Source organism: Anguilla rostrata, chromosome 11 (assembly GCF_018555375.3).
Source record: "Anguilla rostrata isolate EN2019 chromosome 11, ASM1855537v3, whole genome shotgun sequence".
Taxonomy (NCBI): Eukaryota; Metazoa; Chordata; class Actinopteri; order Anguilliformes; family Anguillidae; genus Anguilla; species Anguilla rostrata.
This window is the reverse complement of record NC_057943.1, coordinates 21,915,552-21,936,936: the sequence shown is the minus strand read 5'-3', so window position 1 is coordinate 21,936,936 and position 21,385 is coordinate 21,915,552. Positions and strand designations below refer to the sequence as shown.

Here is a 21,385-nt window from a genome sequence, read left to right as displayed (position 1 = left end):
GCCAGGACGCAGACTGAGATCCTCGGGTAAGGCGTTGCTAGCCATTCCAAAGTCAAGGCTGAAAACCAAAGGCGACAGGGCCTTTGCTATCAGAGCCCCTAGACTTTGGAACATTCTGCCAGAAAATATCAGGCTTGCAGAGTCAGTTCCCCATTTTATTTCACTTCTTAAGACATATTTTTATAATAAAGCATTGGGTGATTTTTTTTAATTTATTATTATTTATTTTCTATTATTATTATTTTTTAATTATTTGTTTATTTTTTTTAATGTTATTTTATTATTTTTATTTGTTTCTGTGTTTTGTATTCACTATTGTGAAGCACTTTGTTACTTGTAATGAAAAGTGCTATACAAATAAAGCTATTATTATTATTATTATTATTATTATTATTATTATTATGTGTGCCTTTCATCGACCGTTATAGACTATAGTCCGTAACGTCACTGTAATCAAACACTGACATGTCCTCTTTCCTCGAATTAAACTGATTAATAACCCGGCACTGGCCGACGCAAAACTACACAGAGAGGAAAACGGCTTTGCCCAGCAGCTCCTCAAAGGAGAGTGGGTCAATCGTCAGCGACCAATACGGGGTCCCACCTTCGAGGTCGGGATTTAAATGAGCTTTCAGCTTTAAAAAAAAAATCGCGCTTGACATTAAGTTACCATGCAATTTCGATTGACGTTGTTGAAAGCGTAGCCTAGTCCGGCAGATCGCCTTCTGAGATCTTCTATTCCAAAGGAATGTATTATGAGGAAAAAACAGTTTATGTTCGATGTTGTACACCCTGTCCGTTGCGTTAGACATGAAGGCATCCGGTTAAAGACACGAAGGCATTGATCTCTATTCGTTTAAAACATTTGGAGATTACTTAAGACTTTAACCAACGCTTGTGACTTTCAAACAAATAAGGAACACATTTACATATTCCATTACCTTAAAAACCACTTTTTCAGACTTAACCAATTGAACTGTGTTGTTGCCGTTTTTGAGTAGGCTACGTACCTGAGTTAAATACCTAAAATGACTGTATGGCACACAGAAATTTCACAGCATGTCTTCATTCTCACCCAGATCGCAACGAGAAACTAGTCCTTCTTGATGTCGTAGTTCTTAAATCCATGCTCTGTATAATAGGTGTACAACGTTATTATCACAGTCGATGTTTCTATACATCAGTTTGTAGCCCACTTTCAAAACTGTCCCGTACGGATATTCAAAGAGGTTTGTCTTTCAACTACGGCGCACCAACCAAGGGCCTCCCACGCCGCTTCCTTAAAGAGGAACGTACAGTACCGGGATTGCTTAATTCCATGATCTCACTCCGACTGTCGCGACGACTGATAGCGTCAATTAAACATTTGTCTTTTGAAGTACACGTATAGGCAAATGATGGAAAATTTGCTAATGTGGGCTACGCACAGTAAAATAGGCCTTTACCAGTCGGGAAAAAAGGAGAAAATGTTTTCGAAAACTTGCTGATATAGGTTTAGCTAAACTGAAGAGAACCGATTCTATGACTTATTTGAACTACAGTAGCCTACTTAATAACATGGCAAATACCTTATGAAAAGATACAAACATGTAAATCAGATTCAATTCAAACCTGTTGAAAGGTTTTCAATCAGGAAACTACTGTCTGGTTCCATATACATTGTACGATTTGGTATAAGATCAATGATATTAAGTGCATGTTACCTAAGGTGTTATATGATGTTACACAGCAAGGTAGCCTATACATCCTTGGGGGGGGGGGGGGGGGGTGCAGTTAACTTGCACATTCAACATAAATGTATTTGACTGTTGTACATGTTTGTACTGTTGATATTTGTCTGTTATTTTACATTGTTATAAAAACGCACACACAAACCAGCAATAGAGTACAAAAACTCAAATCGCAAAGCCAGAAAATGAATGTATAGAAGTACAGGAAACAGCCCTCACCTGATCTTACAAAGGTAGCCTATTATGGTGTTTGAGCAAACCACAGATGACACAAGGCAAATAGATCAATCCAGGAGATAAACAATGAAACAAAATCTTAAACAGATCTCTGTCTGTCGACCTGCCGTACTCTCTCGCTCTCTCAGATACACAGGAAGTCAGGTGTGGTGGTGACCAGTTATATTTCGAGTGGAATTCCTCGACAGTCCCTGGATAATACCCCAAACTGGATGGGTATATTGTTGGTACAGGACCCAGACCCTGAGAATATGCCCTCAATTACAAGAGGTTAAATATTAACTAAAGTGAATTCAAAAGCTGTGAAAGAAAGTTTTAAAGAAGTTGTGGTTGCAGAAGAGGTAGAAACCATGGATTCGTTCCAGACATTGCTATACAAGTACCAGTGCTCCACCTATTGGAAATATTATTAAATTGCATATATTCTGGCCAATAATACAATTACAAAAATGACCGAAAGGAAAAAGATTGATAGATACTTTAAAAAAAAAAAATTGAAACCGACCAACATTTCTATTTGTAAAAGGCTGAGAAACAATGCCAAAATATAAGGATATAACATGAATTATAATTTATGCATCATACCAAATTTATGCATTGTACCGAAATTGTCTAATATATTCATGAATTGTTGTGATTTGTACATAGAACCCATAGAAATTGAACTCCCTTATCTACGTAATGCATATTTCATAATACCCCCATTGCACTATGGGTAGGTATGCGTGCCTGCAATGCCACCAACAGGTCTTGATAAGCAGTGTGTGTGTGTGTGTGTGTGTCAGCAGGCACTCCAATAGATGGAGCGTGCTTGTTCACATATTTTGGGGAACTGATCACAAAGCAAATGACAAGAGAGAAATAGAAAGTCCACACTAATGCATTAACTAAAAGGTTGGTTTGACTTAAAAAAGATTTTCTTTTTTTTTCTGGTGATGGTCATTCCTGCGTGCATTTGATAAATGTTCGACTGAATCTATTGGTTTCATTCATTCAGTAGCTATAATAAATGTTGGAGATGCTATTGTAAATAAAGTTTCAGCTTCTGAACGAATTGGGTGGGGGCGTATTCATCTGAGAGAAACGAAAGTAAAATGTTTGGTCACTTTCTTTTTTGCTTTCGTATTCCATGAAAGGAGCTGTTTGAATTCAGGTCATCATTTGTTCTGAAACAAAATTTAGAATAAAGAGTAAGGAGCCATCGAACACCAGATCAGTAAGTTACAGTGTATGATTTATTGTCATCGAGATTTAGGCTATTCTGCGAAATGTGCGTTTGCAAATTACGTTATCATAAGAAAACTAACCGTAAATATGTATTTCCCCTTTAAGATATGTCACGTAATGCGGATATCGACGAGGGACTCTACTCCCGGCAGCTGTAAGTACTGTAGATTTAATTAATTCATTAAACCATTAATTGTATCCAGTGCGGTCAAGTTGACGAGCTTCTGATGTCTTCATTTCTCAAAAGCGACAAGCGACAAATCGGTAATTTTTTATGGACCATTCGAGCCATTATAAAAGTTGAGATTTTGGATGCATTTAGCGATTAGCCTACTGGCGCTGCGAATTAGAGGAGAAGAGCGACTGACAGCTGTCAGCGGCAGCTGGCGGCATAGTGAGCATTGACAGTAGGCAATATTGGGCAATGGGACGCCGCTACATTCAATGGTCGAGATTGAAGCTAGATCGTATCACTTCCTCATCGGCCTCTCGTCCAATGGATAGTGGGAACGCACAAGTTTATTATACAAAATATGTACTCATTGTAGTAGCTGCGCTGTAGAATTAGTTAGATTACAGCATCGGGTTTTGAACGAAAAATTGTCACGCTTCACAAATCATCCTGGACATTTTGATGCAGATATTATTCCTCATATTGTCAAAATAACTTGCTATAATGAGTGTGGATGATAGTTTCCCATTTTCCATACGTCAAACTTCCATCAGGGTTTTAGGATTTTTACGGGAGCTTTGTCTTCAAACATTACGGCACAGTCCTTCCAGTGCTTGTGCTGAGAACATAGACTATAGAAAAAAAATGCATATTTTCACAATGACGCTGCTTTAATTAGAATATGGCGTAATTTAGTGACAAATCTGAAGCTCAGTAGAGCTCTACCTTCTGCAGAGTTGGCAATACTGGTAAGGACAGAGACTCTCTTGGACATTATATTTTACAAGGGCAGCATATTATGACTACGTCAATACTTTTAGTAATATTTCTTATATTTTAATTTTGACTACCAACATTACATTTTTATTCTTTGCTGGAAACAACTTTAGTGAGAGTAATAGACAAACAAATGCAATATCCATCCAAAGATTAAGCATTTGAAAGCCAATTTTCATATCATGAATTACTCACACAGCTGCACATAATGTGTGCTAATAATAATATAGCTTAAAACCTGAAACTGAGGTAGCTGTGAAAGTATGGTGCATTAACATTACGATATGCCACACAAATTCTGCATGTTTTTTGCAGGTATGTGCTGGGTCACGAGGCCATGCATCGCCTGAAGACAGCCGACATTCTTATTGCTGGAATGCGTGGGCTAGGTGTGGAAATAGCCAAGAACATCATTCTGGCAGGAGTCAAATCTGTAACAATTCAGGATGAAGGTTTGACACAGTGGCCTGACCTGTCTTCTCAGGTAACATAGTTTAGCTAATATACTGTAGCTTCAAACTGTTCTAGCAGTCCTCTTCCTGTTGTCCCCTAATTCCTTTGTGAAGTAGGTCACTTTTCACTGATGTTTAAAGCTTTTGCCAATTAGCAGTGGCAAATAAAAAGCCTTGAATGTTCTGAACTTGGCTTTCAACTCGATTAGCTGGTGGTTTCAACCAACAGTGGGCGTGTGGATGCAATGAAAGAGATGTCTGTCTTCAAGAGTTTGTAGATATCCTTCGCCGTCTATATGCTCCCATTCTTTCTTTCACCGTGCAGTTCTACCTGGGGGAATCAGATGTGGGCCAGAACCGGGCTGAGTGTTCGCTGCCTCATTTGTGTCAACTCAATGCCTATGTCAAAGTGTCTGCCTACACTGGCCCACTCACAGAGGACTTTCTGGCCCAGTTCCAGGTATGCTTATTGCAGATGACTTCAACTGATGAAGATTAAAAGTGACAGAAAATCTTAAACCAGCATCAGAGTCATTTCAGAATGTCAGTGAAATTGTTGTATGGGAGGACATGCTGAACCGCTTTCAAAAAAAGTGAATGACTGGCAAACTATGTGGGCAAGCCCTGAATGTTTGTCAGAGCTGATCGTTTCGTATGAGGGGGGACCTGTATTAATTGAAATGTACCTTTAATAGGTGGTGGTGCTCACTGACAGCTCCCTGGATGAGCAGTGTCGCTTTGGGGACTTTTGTCACTCCAATGAAATCAAATTCATTGTGGCTGACACAAAAGGTCTTTGTGGGTAAGGTCACAGTTATAGGTTTTGCACGATTTTCCTTTTTGATTAGAGATATTTTCCCTTATCAAATGAGACTGCCTAACTGCTATTCCTCACTTCTTAAGGTAACTGTACCTCCGTTATTTTCTGGTCAATTACAGACAGCTCTTCTGTGACTTTGGAAAGGAGTTTGAGGTGATGGATGCTAATGGAGAACCTCCCATTTCCGCTATGATTGCTCATATCTCGAAGGTATTCCTGGGCTGCATCTCTCCATATCAATTGTATCTTAGTTACAGTATAATTGTTCTTAATGCTTCCCCATTTTTCTCCCAAATTGTGAATGCCCTGTTGTATTTATTGGTATTCATTAATGATAGAACCTCCAAGATTCCATACTACCTTAAATAGCCAATAATGGTCGATTTGACTACGACATGTAAATAATGTAAAATGTTGTATTTAATATCAGAAAAGAATACTTTATTTGCACCAGCACAGGTCATATAAAAAATGAAGACTCCGTGTTTCTATGTCAATTAGTATGTAATATTTATTTACTTATTCAAACTTAGTAATGGACTTGGGCATAATAGGGCATAATGCTAGCTGGAAGAGATTTACACAGAACCGCTGTATGAATAGCCAAAGGATAACTTTTTTTGTTCTGCCTCTGAGGCTCACTGTGCTCAGTATGATTTCCACAGACCCATGACAGCTCATTACTGACAGGACTTTGTAGAACTTTAAATGGTGGAGTTGTAGCTACTGTAGATAACCGAATATGCTGTATAGCTAGCATAAGTCATACAGTATAATAACTGTGTTTTTATGCAATATTGATATTCAAATCATATCAGAATGTTAAATACATATGTTTAGGAAATGTCACAACGACAGAACCATACAGATTTCATGATGGCAGAGTTATTGATTTTCTTAAAGTGAGAACATTCACCACAGTGAGGTTTCTAGCGTTAACACAATCTCCATTAATGATTCAGGAGAATGAATCCAAGTGCTCTGCTCCAAAGCAAGCCACCACTTCTAATCACCCTGTAGTTTGCAAGTACAGAAAAGATGCAGACGAAGGCACTTCATGTGCCCTTTCACAGGAGGACTTTCTGGTGCCCAGCTGACTAGTAAGGGTCATGGTACACGATGAGACATGGTTATCATGGCCAACCAAACCCCTACCCCCCATCCCTGAGCAATACTACAGCCAATGGTGCATCACCCTGTGGGGCTGTCAGCCAGTGTTGGCACTGACATGGTCCCGATTTGATTCCAGACTGTGAGGTTCATCTATTCACTTAACTGATGAGCTACCCAGCAAACCTATAGTTACGAATTTGAGCTAACTATCATTGATTGTGGTCCCATTCCACATACATAAGGAGAATAATTTTCATATGTTGTAGTTGTAAATGAGAATATTGAAAGAAAATGGATATCCGCGCACTGGATTACAGCTCCCAATACTTTATTGACTAAAAAAGCAAAGCAAAGCAACGTTTCAACCCAACAGTTTCTTCATCAGTCATTTGCCTGATGAAGACCCTGTTGGGTTTAAACGTTGCTTTGCTTTTTTTTCTTTCAATCTTCACATGTACTTTTATCCTGCACCTGGCCGAGTGCTAGTTGGATGTGCACACAGCTATTCTACTGTAGTTGTAAATGAAACTCTCTTCAAATTATACATTTAAAAATATTTCCACAAACTTTAAAAATCAAGCCACTTCTTACCAAATATCCAAACACTATTTGCAACAATTATCATTTCTTTTTTTCATGAAATAAATTGTCCAAATAGGAATAAAAATGAAAATGATTTTGTTGCGTAGACATTCATAATCTATATCTATTTATTAAGAGTGCGGGCTCCCGTCTTTCCTTTTTTTCATGAAATCACAGAATTTTCTGTGGAAGAACTGCACTGAAATGTTCAAGATATTTTTAAGCCTAAGCTGTGGACTAAAAATAATACTGACTAGAAGAGTGCACTTAGTAGAGTGCAGATCTCCAACAGGAATGTTAGCTTTGCTGATGCAACAATAGAGGCTACACAATCAATGCAACCAGACAAATACAATATTACAAGTTTTTACCATGTGTCACAGAAAATCCCAAAAAAGGCGATTCAGTGAAGTAATGCTAAAGGTGGTGACATGTTAGCTAATTTCATTCATATCAGCCACGATGTGTTAGACAGAGCTAACATTGACGTTATAGTCTGGCACTTTTGTTTCAAATCTAAACAAAACAATCTGGACAGGAACAATTCCAAAAGACCAGTGATGTAAAATATCAATGTCAACGTGAAAATGCCAACAAAATAATTGCTACAGATTCAAACATTAACGTACTCCGTTAGTAGGCAGATTATTTTGTTGGCATTTTAATGTTGAAATTGACATTTTACATCGCTGGTTTTTCATTCCAAACGGAAGCAGTTGTTGATCACTTGCGGCCCCTACCAGCCGGTTAGGAGGAGTGAGGAGTTAGCACTCAATGTATTTCAATAGACAATTATGGAAATTAATTCAAATAAAATACGTGTCGTCAACTGATTAGCAAAATTTTCGAGAATTCAGGTCTTTCGCCTGCTGTCAGCATGCACAACACGTATTAGGCTGATCAACCCAGTAGTATGCGAGGTTAACTGCGGACAGATACACAAACACACACAAGCGACCAAACGCATAATCCCCTCAAGGCTCTCGCCTGGCAGAGATAAAAATGGACAAGTATTTGTGACAGTATTTTGCCTTTTGTATTCCTTTCAGGGAAATCCTGGCATTGTCACATGCACAGATGAGGGGAGACATGGGTTTGAAGATGGAGGTTATGTGACCTTTTCTGATATCAGAGGCATGACAGAACTCAACAGCTGTGGGCCAGTCAAGGTGAAAGTCCTGGGTGAGTTTGCACAGCTGCTCACCAGGGGGCGCACAGACATTTTCAGCAAGGTTTTGATCAGCATGTGACTTTTGCTGTTTTCCTTTTGGCAGGCCCTTATAGCTTCAGCATTGGTGACACTTCAGCTTTCTCTGAATATAAGAGAGGAGGAGTTGCCACAGAGGTCAAGAGGTCAATGAAATTTACCTTTGTGAGTATTGCTTTTGAATTAAATGTCCAGCATATAAAGGAATAGCCACAATACATTGTGATTTATTTGAAAATACTCATAAAATTGCTGTATAAGTAGTAGAAAAACACTTAAGAAGTGTATTTCATTTAAGTATGACATTTCATATTACAGTTGCCACTGTAAGTCTCCAGTTTATGTTGTCTTTTTTGGGACTTGCCTATTTTGGGTTTCTGTGTTTTGACAGGAACCCCTCAGAAAATCTAAGATGCACCCTAAGATGGTAATGACGGACTATGGGAAACCAGAGAAACATGAAACACTGCACTGGGCTTTCCAAGCCTTGCATGCCTTTGTGAAGACCAATCAAAGATTGCCCAAGGCCAGAGCTCAGGTCTGCAACTGTCTGAACATTTGCAAAAACAAGAACATTGCAAAAATATTAAATCACTACTATAGAAATTATACATGCCCTCATATCTTTTGTCATTTGGCTATGTGTTCAAAGAATGTGTTTATTGTGCGGGTAATAAAAAGATGACTATAATGATTTTCAGTGTTTATAATATTGAAGCAGTTTTAATGTTAATGACGTTAATGTTATCTTTGTTTTCATTATTAGCCTTTTGTAATATATCATTTTAAGTCTTTTGGAATATAACTGTAAGGATTTTAAAATGAGCCCAGGGATAAGTATTCAGTTGAAGGTACCATCTGTTCACCTATTCAATTTGAATATCTAAATGTTTATAAAACTGGCTTTATTTTCTAAAAAATTGCATTGGGCTACCTGCATTTCATGTTCATTACCTGAACCTCTCACCTGGCCCCTGCAGACAGACGCTGAAACACTGCTCTCCATGGTGAGGCAGCTGAAAGAGGAGGCCCAGCTGCAGCAGCTGGATGAGGACCTCGTGCGCAAGCTGTCCTTCACTGCCAGGGGGGACCTGGCCCCTGTCAACGCTTTCATCGGGGGCCTAGCTGCTCAGGAAGTGATGAAGGTACTAGTGATGCTGTTACCCAGCTTGCAAAAAATTAAATGGATCAGTCATACAGTCAGGTCCAGAATCATTGGCACCCTTAATGAAAATGGAAAAGGTTGTGTCCAATGAGTAGCACAGATGAAGAGAAAATGGTTAAACATACTACTAGGCACTATTTGGTCAATAATTGAAAAGTTTAAAACATCTGGATCAGTTATAAACTTGCCAGGAAGAGGACGCAAGTGCATCTTGTCCCCACGTACAGTGAGGAAGATAATTACAGAGACAAATAATAACCAAACAATCACAGTTAAAGAACTTCAGAGTTTAGTTCAAGTCTCAAAATGAACCATAAAATGGCCCCTCTTTGGAAAGGTTGCATGAATAAGCCATTGCTTAAAGCACCTAATTAATTCAACCATCTAGATTTTCCAAAAATCACTGTAATTATGACTGTAACCAGGAACTATGGACAGATGAAACCAAAATGCTACTTTTTGGCCATGTACACCATCAACATGTATGGTATCAAAAGAGGGATGAAAAAATGTGTTTTCCAAGCTTATCAAACATTCAAGGAGAAGGCTTAGTGCTGTTATCATGGCCGCAGTGCTGTTATAATAGATGTTAAATGTAATATTTAATAAATTTAATAACATTAAAATGAATGTAATGTTATAAAGGCTGCACTAATCACAGGGATACCAAAACGTATTTTTAAAAAATACGCTTCCTGCCAATTTTCTCTCCAGGCCTGCAGTAGGAAGTTCACTCCTCTGCAGCAGTGGCTGTACTTCGATGCTCTGGAGTGCCTGCCTGAAGAGGACGAACAAGCACAGGTCCTAACTGAAGAGGCCTGTGAACCTGTGAGTGCCTGAGAACCTAGCGTCATACCTGTCCATAAGCAAATACATTTTCCGCTCGATATGTCCTGACCAGTTCCAGGATCGGTGGTGAGCAGTGATGCTCAGCTATGATTGGTTATAACTGTATTGCAAGTTAATCAAGCATTTTGGAATTTAGATTGAGTGAAACCTGTTTAACGGTATACGGTGCATTGTTAGTTTTTCTGAATAATTTACTCTGCAGAATTAATCTCACCCTTATATGCAGAGAGACAGCCGGTACGATGGACAGATAGCAGTGTTTGGAAAAGCCTTCCAGGAGAAACTGGCCATGCAGAAGTACTTCCTGGTGAGTGTATGCCTACAATGTCACCAGCAGAGGATGCTGTCTGCATTACAATGAACCATAATCCGTGGCAGAACACCAGTGCGATGTCTCAGTTTTCCACTACTGACAGCTAGTTTTGATAATGACACATACAGGAAATGGTTCAGATTCAGGTGGTATTTCCTGTTGACGCTTGATCCAGGGCATATAATGAGCAGCCAGCACTACTAAGCTCTCACTGAATTTCCTCCATTCTTATATTTAGTTATATAACAGCTAAATGTGTCCATGAATTCAACAGTGTAAACACACTCCTAACATCTTTTATCATCTTTAGTTCAATTAGTGTTAAAAGATTTGATGTTTGTCAAATCTGCTCGAAATTCCTTTAAGTTCATGAAAATCTATTAACTTATTTATTGGTACAAAGTGTTGCTATTTTTGAGTGTTGAATTACCTTTTTGATTAAAAGTGTGAATGTGACATATCAACATTGCATGAAAAATACTTTAATTAGTCTACTGTTGAGAGTCATAAAGTTTAATAATGCTTCTAATTATTCTATTCTTTTGGTCATCTCAGCATTTAGATATTCTCATAATATTGCTGTGTGTCCTGTGCGATGTGATTATTATGTGATTATTGACACCAGTTTCCGTTTTCAATTTTTGTCGCTGCTACTGCATGGTTGTTGCGATTGACTGAATTTACAAATTAACCCCTGTCATTTCTCATTGTGACCTTTGTTTAGGTAGGGGCAGGTGCCATTGGCTGCGAACTGCTGAAGAACTTTGCATTGATTGGTCTGGGTGCTGGAGAGGGCGGGCACATCACTGTCACGGACATGGATTCCATTGAGCGGTCAAATCTGAATAGACAGTTTCTATTCAGGCCCCAAGACATTGGAGTAAGAAAACAAAACAAAAAAATTCTTCTGCTGTGTCAATCACTGGGGATACAGTGTCACAAATGATAACCCTATGCTAGCCTTACATTGTGGTTCTTTTGCTGGGGATTATTGTTGAGACTCCCTCATGACAGGGATCATTGCATTGCACTTCTCTTATTCCTCTATCGCTTGCTTGACCTGCCTAAGTGGAGGGGTCAGAGGTCACTGATAATGGACTGAGGTTAATTTTCCTGGTGTCTCACATTGCAAGAGTTGGCTGTTATTGCCTTTGTGTGCACTGTTACTACTGGACACTGACCCCTGACTTACCTGAGCGATGGAGGTCTGCCATTTATGGCCGTGTCTGCTGGCCATGTGTGTCCTGTTTGGAAAGTAGCAACCCTGATGAATTTATGACTCGGATGCCTTTCTTCTAGCTCTCTGACTTTCATTCCATCCATTCCCTGCTGTATGGCCATTACACGCACAGGCCTCCACACAGCCACTGCCCAATATTCCACTTTAATGGGATTCAGTTTCAGGGCTACTGTGAGAAAACCAAAAGCAAAAAATAAAAAATTTAATAGAAGCACTCCCGTTGATATAACAGCTAAATTTGTCCAAGAATGCATTTATAAGGTCATGGAAAACTTTGCTCCTCAGTATATGGTCTTTATTACATTATCACCAATAACCAGCTGGTAAATGTGTTCACTGACTTCCTGTGCTGCTGAATAAATATTTGCATTTGGACTGCCTTGTCTGCCCTTTCTCTTCTACCCCTCTCTCTTTCTGTCTTGGTCTCCCCCCCCCTTTTTGTCTCAGTCTCCCCCCACCATCTTTCACTCTCATTTAGTCTCTGTTCTGTTTAGTCCCTCCCTTCACTCTCTGCTCTTGTGTTCTAATTTTCTCTCGATTCTCCCTATCCTTTTTACTATATCTTTGTTTACCTTCTGTCATCCTCGCTTTTCTGTGCTCTCTTTCTCTTCCTCCACTCCTCCCCATTTCCTGTTTCCTTTTTCTCACTCCTCATGGCCTCTCTTCCTTCGCCCAGATGCTGAAATCGGAGGTGGCCGCGAGGGCGACCGTGGGCATTAACCCCTCCATGCAGATCACGGCGCACCAGAACCGAGTGGACCCAGGCAGCGAGGTGGTCTACGGGCACCAGTTCTTCTCCGATCTGGACGGAGTGGCGGCGGCCCTGGATAATGTGGAAGCGAGTCAGTACCGGTCCACTCTGACCCCCTGTGCTATCCTCTGTGGCACCGCTGCGACGGGCCTCGTTCTCTGCCTGCTGTCCCCCGCTCTACCCCTGTTATGTAACCGATTATGGAGATACTGTATGTGGCAGCCCAGCGGGTATTGTGGAATACCCAAGGTTCAACTGGACAATCAGAAAATACGTCAACATTTTAGTTCATTTAATGTGCCCACAAGGAAAAATTATTTGAAATATTTTCTATGCCAGATATTGGCATGTCAGGCAAGTGATGCTTGATATAAATGTTGCTTTATGGGAGGTTCTGGTGAATTAGCCATGTGCTAAGAATTCACATAAGCTGATACCAATGAATGCTCCTCAGATGAGTCTGGTTTTCCATGTGACATGATCCATTTGCATTATTTCTGTATAATGTGTCACAAAGCATTTTGACCTAAAAATTTCTCAGTTTTTCACATAACTATAAATTTGTAACAGCTCACCCTCTCATGTAAGGATTTCAGGAATGATGAAACAACAGCATCCAAATGTAGCCAAAAAGGTCCGGTGTGGGTTTGTGTTTTTGCTTCATTCCAGCACTATAACACTTGATTTAACTATTATACTAATCATGGTCTTCAATCAAGACCTGGATACGTTGAATCAGGTGTCTTAGTGCCAGCCCTTTTTTGGTAAAATTGGACACCTCTGCCTTAATAGCTTTGACAGTGACAGTGCTATGTCGGTGTGTCCCTCAGGAGTCTATCTGGACGGACGGTGTGTCATGCATCAGAAGCCTATGCTGGAAGGTGGCACACTAGGAAGCAAGGGCCACACACTGGTTGTCGTACCCTTCCTGACAGAATCGTACGGGCCGGCCAAGCCGGGGTCTGAGAAAGAGATTCCACTCTGTACCCTGAAGAACTTTCCCTACCGCATTGAGCACACACTGCAGGTCTGAATTATATAGTGATGTACTGTCCTCTCTGCTGATTCATACTCACATGCATACACACTGTCGCACTCATATACACATGAATACACACTCACATACATAAACATGCTCACACTCATAAATGTGCACATACGCAAGCAAATGTAATTTTATCAGTGTGTATTACTAATCATTAATCTATTATACAGACACAGACTTACAACTCACTTCTGGGGACATGGGAACCTTTGAGATCCATCTCTATTTGTGTTGTATGTGTCTGTCTGTCTGTCTATAATGTCATGTGACTCTGGCTGTGTGTATCTGTGACATTCAGCAGCAGTTTGTCCCATGTTGTACATGTCCGTGCATCTGTCCGCACCAAGGAGTGTGGCTGGTCAGTGTGCTGTTCTGTGTCCCAGGGCGCCTGATCTTTCCCAGACGCCCGCGGGGCGCTGTGGGCTGGGGGGTCCTGTCGCACAGGCAGGAAATGGGGGCCAGCTGTGGCACAGGTGGTATCTGTTAATAGCAGAGCTACAGTGAGACTGCACTCCTTCTGAGAAAGGCACAGCCTTCCAGATACCTCTCTCTCCAGGTTCACTCAGTGGAAAGAGAAACGGCCTTCACAATCTCTCATTCAGGGTTTTCATAACTATTGGTGCTTCTGGAATGTTGGAGTGCTTTTGAAGTGCCTGCTCAGGGTTTCTCTCAGGAGATGACCAGACTCTTGGAAAACAGTCAAACTGAATGTCAGCTGTTTTTTAAATTTTTTTATTATTATTATTATTTTTTTAGTTTTGCGAAGAATCTTTTTATGTTTCTTTAGGTATTAGATTGAACCTAATCGCTTTTCAGCCAGATGCCTATGACTAAGTGTGGACACTCAGGGTGTAATTGCATAAGAATCGGCGTGGCATTCACAACTCTTACCAGACACAGTTCACACCTCATCAGAGCAGCATATCACATGACTACTGCCAACCAGCTTATTTCCTTGTTTTGCAATGAACAGTTTAACTACCTTTCATTGCTTTGCAGATCCCCATTGCTATTTTTATCTTATGTATATTTTTTACATATTTTAAAAAACAGTAAAATATCTAAGGTGGCTTAGATATTTTACTGTGAAAATATGTAAAGAAATCTAGAGAATATTGCTAAACTGTTTTAATAGCAGTTTTCACAGTGACTCTAGGCAGTAGGTAGTAGGTAGCTTCTCCAGAGTAGACTTCACTCCCAATAGCTGAGCCAGCTGGACCAATTTCAAGGTTCAATATTGATAAACCAGTACGACATTGTTAAATCGTTCAACAGCATTTTCACACTGAACCAAGTTTTTCTTATTGTGTTCGTGCTCGCCCCTTTCTCTGAGTTAATGAAGGAAGCAGTGCTTTAGGATGTGGAGGTGGAAAATGAGAATGGCCAGGAAGTTCAGAGAGAGCTCAAGGATGTGGTTCCACATGCTGATGTAATCATCTGTCTTTTCAGTGGGCCAGAGACCAGTTTGAGGGACTCTTCAAGCAGCAAGCTGAAAATGTGAACCAGTACCTGGAGTAAGTGTCTTCTGCATATGGGTCCTGCACCCTACCACACTCACCCTACCGCCCTCATAAACCCTGCACCCTACTGCCCTCATGCAGCCCTGCACCCTACCACCCTCACCCTACCACCCTCATACAGCCCTGCACCCTACTACCCTCACCCTACCACCCTACCACTTCATTAAATTAAATTACATTACTTTCATTTGTTACATTATTGTAGCCATTTTTAGCAGAGTCTCTTATCCAGTGCAACTTACACAACATTATCACAGCATTTACATTGCATCCATTTATACAGCTGAGTATATAGTGAACCAGTGCAGGTTAAGTACCTTGCTCAAGGGTAGTGGCAGTGTTCTAGCCCTGTTTCTTACCCATTATACTGCACTGCCACCCTGTTTTAGCAGAGCCCTGTAATCCATAGTGACATAGAATGAAAGAAAAAATGGCATCCACCAGTTAAGGAAACAACAGAGCCAGACCTATGATCCTTAACCCTTTGCTCCTCCTGCTCTCATTTCTCTTTGTCTAGTATCTTATGCTAATGGAATTAAGCAGTTAGCCCGACAGAAGGAAGATGGTAAAATATAGTTGCTAATTGACTTAGGTAAAATAGACATCTGGCACTTACTCAGCTACCTGAGGCTAGGAGGGGGAGCTTCTGGGTAAATACTGTCCCCCACTGGGAGCCTCTCCTTCATGTGGGCCTCAGAGCTTCTCACTCATTAGCATCATGAGCTGCCACAAAAGTGGAAAAGAGGAAAACAGCCACAGGACTAACTTTGTGTGAATGTTTTTAATTAAAAAACTCTCCATGACCTTCCACAGAGTACAGTACCTGTGGAAAAAAAAGACATTTACAATTTTAAATCTAATTTTATATTGTGATACTGCTGTTGTGATGTGTATTGTCTGTTGTGATACACCATGAGTGTATCATACTGCCCTTGGCAAAGCCTCTCACCTGGCGATGACCACGTCTGAGTTGTTTCCATGGTAACTCAGCTACTATATCCCCACCATGCAGAAAAGGACTCCTCAAGCCCTTTTTCCTCCTCCATCACAGGCTGACTGGGCAGAACTGTGCCTATATATAGTTCCAAAGTGAAGCAGGTTTGATTTATGGAATGTAATTGTTTTCATAGGCGTAATATATCTTCCTGAGATTAAATATAAGCCCTTGAAAAAGACAGGAGAGCCCCCGGGGAGAGAGATAACTGGATAGCTCAGAGATGGGATCAGGGCGTATCTATTCAACATACGCCTCTGAAGGCTATAGAGTCTCCCCTGAGGAGGGGACGCGTGTGCAGGTTCTAACAGCTCGGCCCAATGTCTCTACCCAATATTTTATGCCCCGCTCTCCTGAATTCTCTTTTACCTGCATTTAACCCTTAGCTGTGCCGTGCCTAAAATTCCACCCATGTCCACTGGATCACACCTCACAGTCTCAGTTTTAAAATGTAATACGGTACTGATGTGATGAGCTGGAGTTCTGATGGGCTGGATTCATGCAGCAACTTTCATGCCTTCATGCAATGGACATTCAACACTCAGAGGAGACTTTAGTTCACAGGCATGACTCACGTCATCCACGGCTTCTCATTTATGCTTCCCCAGAGAAGAGAAGCCCTTAGTCTTCAATGCCCTGAAAGTAGATGGCTGTCTGTTTGACCCAAGATTCCGTTGCTGTCATTGCGTGCACTTGATTCTGGAGTGGAGCGTCTGAAGTTGGCTGTCGTTCTCTCGGAGGACAGAGGCGCTTGCTGTGATGGCCACCGTGTCAACCTTCACCCCTCGTCCCCATGTGCAGAGTTCACATTTCGATCCCAACCCCTTTGATGCGACTCTCCATCACCTTCACCCTTTGATTTTCCTGAAGCCCCCTGCCCCAACTCCCCCAGTACACCTTTAGACAGAAAGAGTAATGGCAGTGAGAAACTTCTCTGTGTTCGAAAGGCTGCCCAAATCTGCTTCATATGAAGAGGGGGTCTATCATTCGTCTCATCAGGGGGGCTTAGGGGGACCCTGAGAAGAGTAGCTAACCCGTGACCCGAGCCACAACCTCACTTCCTGTTTAAGCCTTCGAGTCTAAATGTCTGCTCGTACTTTAGCTTTGCCCTCCCCCCTCTTTTCCAACCACTTTAAAATAGAGCCTGAGTGTTTACAGAGCGGTCTCTGAGCATGCTCAGGATCTGGATGAGCGTATGAGACTGTCCAGGGGCTCCGCACTGTAGCCTCTGCAGCGATGCCCGCTTCCTGCAAGTCTTCAGATGCTCGGAGACCTCTGCTGGGATTCTCTGACCCCTCACCTCCGGCGGGATGGCTGGCGATTAAACAGCAGGCAGCGTGGTTTTATTAATTCCCCGCTTGGCCCGGACATGAGAGGAGAAAAGGGCACATCTCTCTGTGCTGTAGAGACACACGCCCATAACGGCATCCTAACTCATTGTTGTTTTGTTCTAATGGGGAGCTCTGTTTAAAAGAATAGCTGCTTCCTGCATTCTTGTGTCCAATGAGCTTATTAGCATTGGGACAAGAGCGAGGTGCTTTTGTTTGTCTCTGTTTCAAAGTCATGGTTTTTGGGTAATGTTTTATATGCACATGGTCCAGTCAACACATGATTGTACTGCTAGTGATTAGTTCTGACCATCTCTGCTCTGTTAAAACATTGATGGGACAGTTGCCAGCTCTGTGTCTTGTCTTCCTATCTCAAAGCCTGTGTTGAAGCTCAGGGTTGAGGGGAGAATAGAAAGGCACCATGACAACAGTGAAGTGACCTCCTAAAAACGTGGGTTTTCCAGATGTGCTTGGAGAAGGCAGCATAGCCACTGCAGCAGCCTGACGATCACACATCTGTCTTACATTAAATTATATTACAAATGAGAATGCTAGTGCATCCACATGTGTTACATGACCCATAGTGTCAGACCCGGTTATCAACATTCTTAGACCAGTGAATGTATATGCAGCATCGCTAAAGCGCTAAATGTGTGCTAACTCTGTGTCCACCGCCATATGGTTCAGGCTGGCCGTTACTCTCCCCCTCTCTCCCTCAGTGATGACGGCTTCCTGCAGCGCACCCTGGAAAGGGGGGAGGCAGAGGCTCTGGAGATCCTGCAAGGGCTGTGCCAAAGCATTGAGGATCAGCGTCCAGGGGGCTGGGAGGACTGCGTGGGGTGGGCCCGTCGTAAATGGGAGACCCTCTACAACAACGACATCCGGCAGCTCTTGCACTGCTTCCCCAGTGAACAGGTAATGCTGAAAATCTTTGATCAATGTTTTCTGTTATTCTATAAAAATGCCCAGGTGGAATCTTAGGTCAGTCCCACTACTGCAACATTACTGCCTCAGCTCAGGAGGGTGCTCATGCGAGAACATGCATCATCTAAAGAACATACAGCCTGTTGGAACTTCTTTTAACTCTGTGATACCTGTATGTCATGCAGGCAGATTTCAGGTGCTCAGTTGCCCTGAAAGGTTTCTGTGTAGCAATGGCCCAACTGAAGCAATCCCTCTCTGGGTGATATTTTTTTAACATGCTTTTTTTAAGAATGCTATTCTGTGGAATCCATGAACACTGTCGACACAAGCATGGATTTAATAGGACACATCAGAGAATAGGATATATCAGTGAATTAAAAGCAAGTTGCTCAACTATATACATCGCTCAGAAGTTTCCTGGTGGCAGTGCACTGACATTTATGGAGTATACTTTTCTCTGTATACATAGTCATTAATGTGCCCAGTAAGACATAAAGGAATAAATACTCTACAAGGGTTAGGGTTATAGGGTAATTTCCATGGAAGCTGTTCTGTTTATGGCCACCAGGTTGCACCATTGTCTATGTCGGTGCACAGTTAATTTTTTTCATGGCCTGGTGAAGGCACCCTGTTTTGAAAGACACTGAGGCATCAATATTCTGAGTATACCGTACAAGTATCTTGTGATGTCTTGTTCTATTGGCAAACAAGCATCATAATTGAAGCAAAGTTGCACAGAGACTTTACACCCTTTGTTACTCAATTTTTCTAAATTGCTTTTTCATGGAACAATGCAAAAAAAGAAAATTAGTTCTGAAGTAGAACTTCCTACATTCCAATATTTTCTAACTGGCTAAATAACACACCCAGCAATCTGGAATGTAACCTTTTATCTGAACACCAAGTTGAGTAGTTCTGCAGTTTGTCTGGAAAATTTCTTGGAATTACTTGTTGGAATTTTGGTTCATTTATTTATTCTTATCTGTGCATGGTCCAATAAGTAATCAAAATGAATTGCAATGTATATATTTAGAGTATATGCAACATATTATGTGTGTATTTTGTCTGAAAATACACAGCTGTTAACAGTATCCCTGATATGAATATGAAAATGGGCTTGGCCTGCTTTGACCAGACGATCAGGTTCAGATTGTGCAGTAAAGCTCCAGTGTATAATGTAGGCCAAGACAAAGCCACCCCTGACCAAAATGGCATTCCATTAACATTACTGTAAGCCTTATTCATCATATTAGGAATAAAAGGAAAAAACTGATATGCCTTGCATTCCTGTCCATAGAAAATGCTGAAGACAAACATGAACTCTTTCCTGGATATTGTAGTAATGAAATGCAAAATGAACAGAAAATGTGCTTTATTTAAAAATGCAAGTCTGATAGGAAAGCACAATAAGATAATGATACAGGAAAGGTGCCATAAAATCAGCATAATGTGCATGTCTGTTCCTGTATTCTGCTTGAAATCTTACAGCTGTACAAAGCAGAACCGTGCGTAGTTGTTAAAATTGTTCCAAAGAACACACGCTCTGCATCACAAAGAAAAAAGTACAGGCTCGTGCTTGTGTATCACTCCTGCTTGTTGGCTGTGTTCCCTCTCGGAAAAGTTTTTTTGTCCTCCCCCACTGCCTGATTTAGGACAGCCATCTGAATCAGTTTCTGGGGAAGTTTCACAGTGGCATCAAATGTACACAAATATAGCCAATGCATTGAAAACACTGTCTGAAATAGGTCTTATCTATGTACCTTTTTCGTTCAATTTGTTGGTTCAGTTCTCATGTACACACCCTTTTTGAGTTATATCATAATGTTGGGCATCAGACTTAAAATAAAAAAATAAAAAATATTTTGTATGAATACATATTTTTAAATAGACTGACAACTGAGGTTGTGATGTGAGGTGAATATGTTAGTTGGGGGAATGTTAGAACCCCTGGGTGGCCTTTTCTCCAGTGTCTTTCACCAGCTATCAGCTCCATGAAATGCATTAGCCTTGTGCCTTTTTGAGGGCAGTTTGTGCAGAAATGCACCACGGACTTCAGTGTTTTCTAGTGTGCCTGAGTTTTCTTATTTTTATCGAGCGCATTAGATATGTTTGGGTACTGGCTGAGTAGTCATGCCTCAGAATGGGGAATTCATTTTTGGGGAAATAATCTTAATGGATTCCTGATTCCTGGCAATACATTTTGCGTAACACAGAATTAAGAAGTATCGGTGTTATCTCTCTCTCTCTCTCTCTCTCTCTCTCTCTCTCTCTCTCTCTCTCCTTTTAGATGACAAGCTCTGGCTTGCCCTTCTGGTCAGGCCAAAAGAGATGTCCCCATCCTTTGACATTTGACCCCAACAATGTGAGTATAATGTGATTACAGCTATACATCAGTTTATAACATTGCCTTATCCCAAGAACAATCACCAACAAAGATCAAAATGCAATTATCTCAGCTCAGCTGTTAACTGCTCCCTCCGCTGTCCTGGTATACTGAAGCATTCCCATCAGCATGGGAACATCTTACCTGCTGTAAAAGAATGAGGTGGATAAAATCTAACGCCCTCCCCACCCAAACAAAAGGACCTTTTAACCCTAAACGCTCCTGAATGAGGGAAGGTGAGTTTTTTGAATGTGAAAGACGGTATGGATTGTCCTGCAGCTGCAGTGCCCCACCCTACTCTTCTCTGTGCTGCCTTTGGCACGCTGACCTACTCCAAGTCTGAGCCTGTCTGTGTCATGTGAGATGGCAAAGAAATGGCAGGAACTACATTTATAGGAATTTGACAGGTTGGCCCACAATACCACAACATTATAATACGTTTGTTTGCTTTGTCCTGCCACTCAGTTATGTTTACACATGAGAATGCTGGCATACATGCTGTCAGCGAATAAGATGAATTAAGCTTATTAAGCTGTATCATTTTTAAAAACATATT

At 41.1% G+C, this 21,385-nt stretch overlaps 2 protein-coding genes across 9 annotated transcripts in view; one reads left to right on the top strand and one right to left on the bottom strand.

Annotated features, from left to right (window-relative positions):
- The window catches only part of mst1ra (macrophage stimulating 1 receptor a), a 28,791-nt gene extending 26,617 nt beyond the window's left edge, over nt 1-2,174 (bottom strand). For 4 of the 6 annotated variants that reach the window (XM_064298751.1, XM_064298755.1, XM_064298754.1 and 1 more), the window contains exon 1: nt 1,011-1,293. The gene's annotated coding sequence lies outside the window, so the exon portion shown is untranslated. Of the gene's footprint in view, nt 1-1,010; nt 1,295-1,949 lie in introns of those variants that run through there. The other 2 variants (XM_064298752.1, XM_064298753.1) reach the window with 2 other exon arrangements.
- Nucleotides 2,175-2,752: 578 nt separating this feature from the next.
- Nucleotides 2,753-21,385, top strand: part of uba7 (ubiquitin-like modifier activating enzyme 7) — a 61,640-nt gene continuing 43,007 nt past the window's right edge. Inside the window, exons 1-18 of one of the 3 annotated variants that reach the window (XM_064298747.1) lie at nt 2,753-2,861; nt 3,300-3,348; nt 4,459-4,627; nt 4,921-5,055; nt 5,291-5,397; nt 5,535-5,625; nt 8,160-8,292; nt 8,385-8,482; nt 8,709-8,855; nt 9,298-9,462; nt 10,197-10,310; nt 10,558-10,638; nt 11,369-11,524; nt 12,561-12,726; nt 13,466-13,662; nt 15,130-15,194; nt 18,242-18,437; nt 20,734-20,808. In XM_064298747.1, coding sequence (XP_064154817.1) covers nt 3,302-3,348; nt 4,459-4,627; nt 4,921-5,055; nt 5,291-5,397; nt 5,535-5,625; nt 8,160-8,292; nt 8,385-8,482; nt 8,709-8,855; nt 9,298-9,462; nt 10,197-10,310; nt 10,558-10,638; nt 11,369-11,524; nt 12,561-12,726; nt 13,466-13,662; nt 15,130-15,194; nt 18,242-18,437; nt 20,734-20,808 — 2,142 coding nt within the window. In that variant the 5' untranslated portion in view covers nt 2,753-2,861; nt 3,300-3,301. Of the gene's footprint in view, nt 2,862-3,034; nt 3,184-3,299; nt 3,349-4,458; nt 4,628-4,920; nt 5,056-5,290; nt 5,398-5,534; nt 5,626-8,159; nt 8,293-8,384; nt 8,483-8,708; nt 8,856-9,297; nt 9,463-10,196; nt 10,311-10,557; nt 10,639-11,368; nt 11,525-12,560; nt 12,727-13,465; nt 13,663-15,129; nt 15,195-18,241; nt 18,438-20,733; nt 20,809-21,385 lie in introns of those variants that run through there. The other 2 variants (XM_064298746.1, XM_064298745.1) reach the window with 2 other exon arrangements.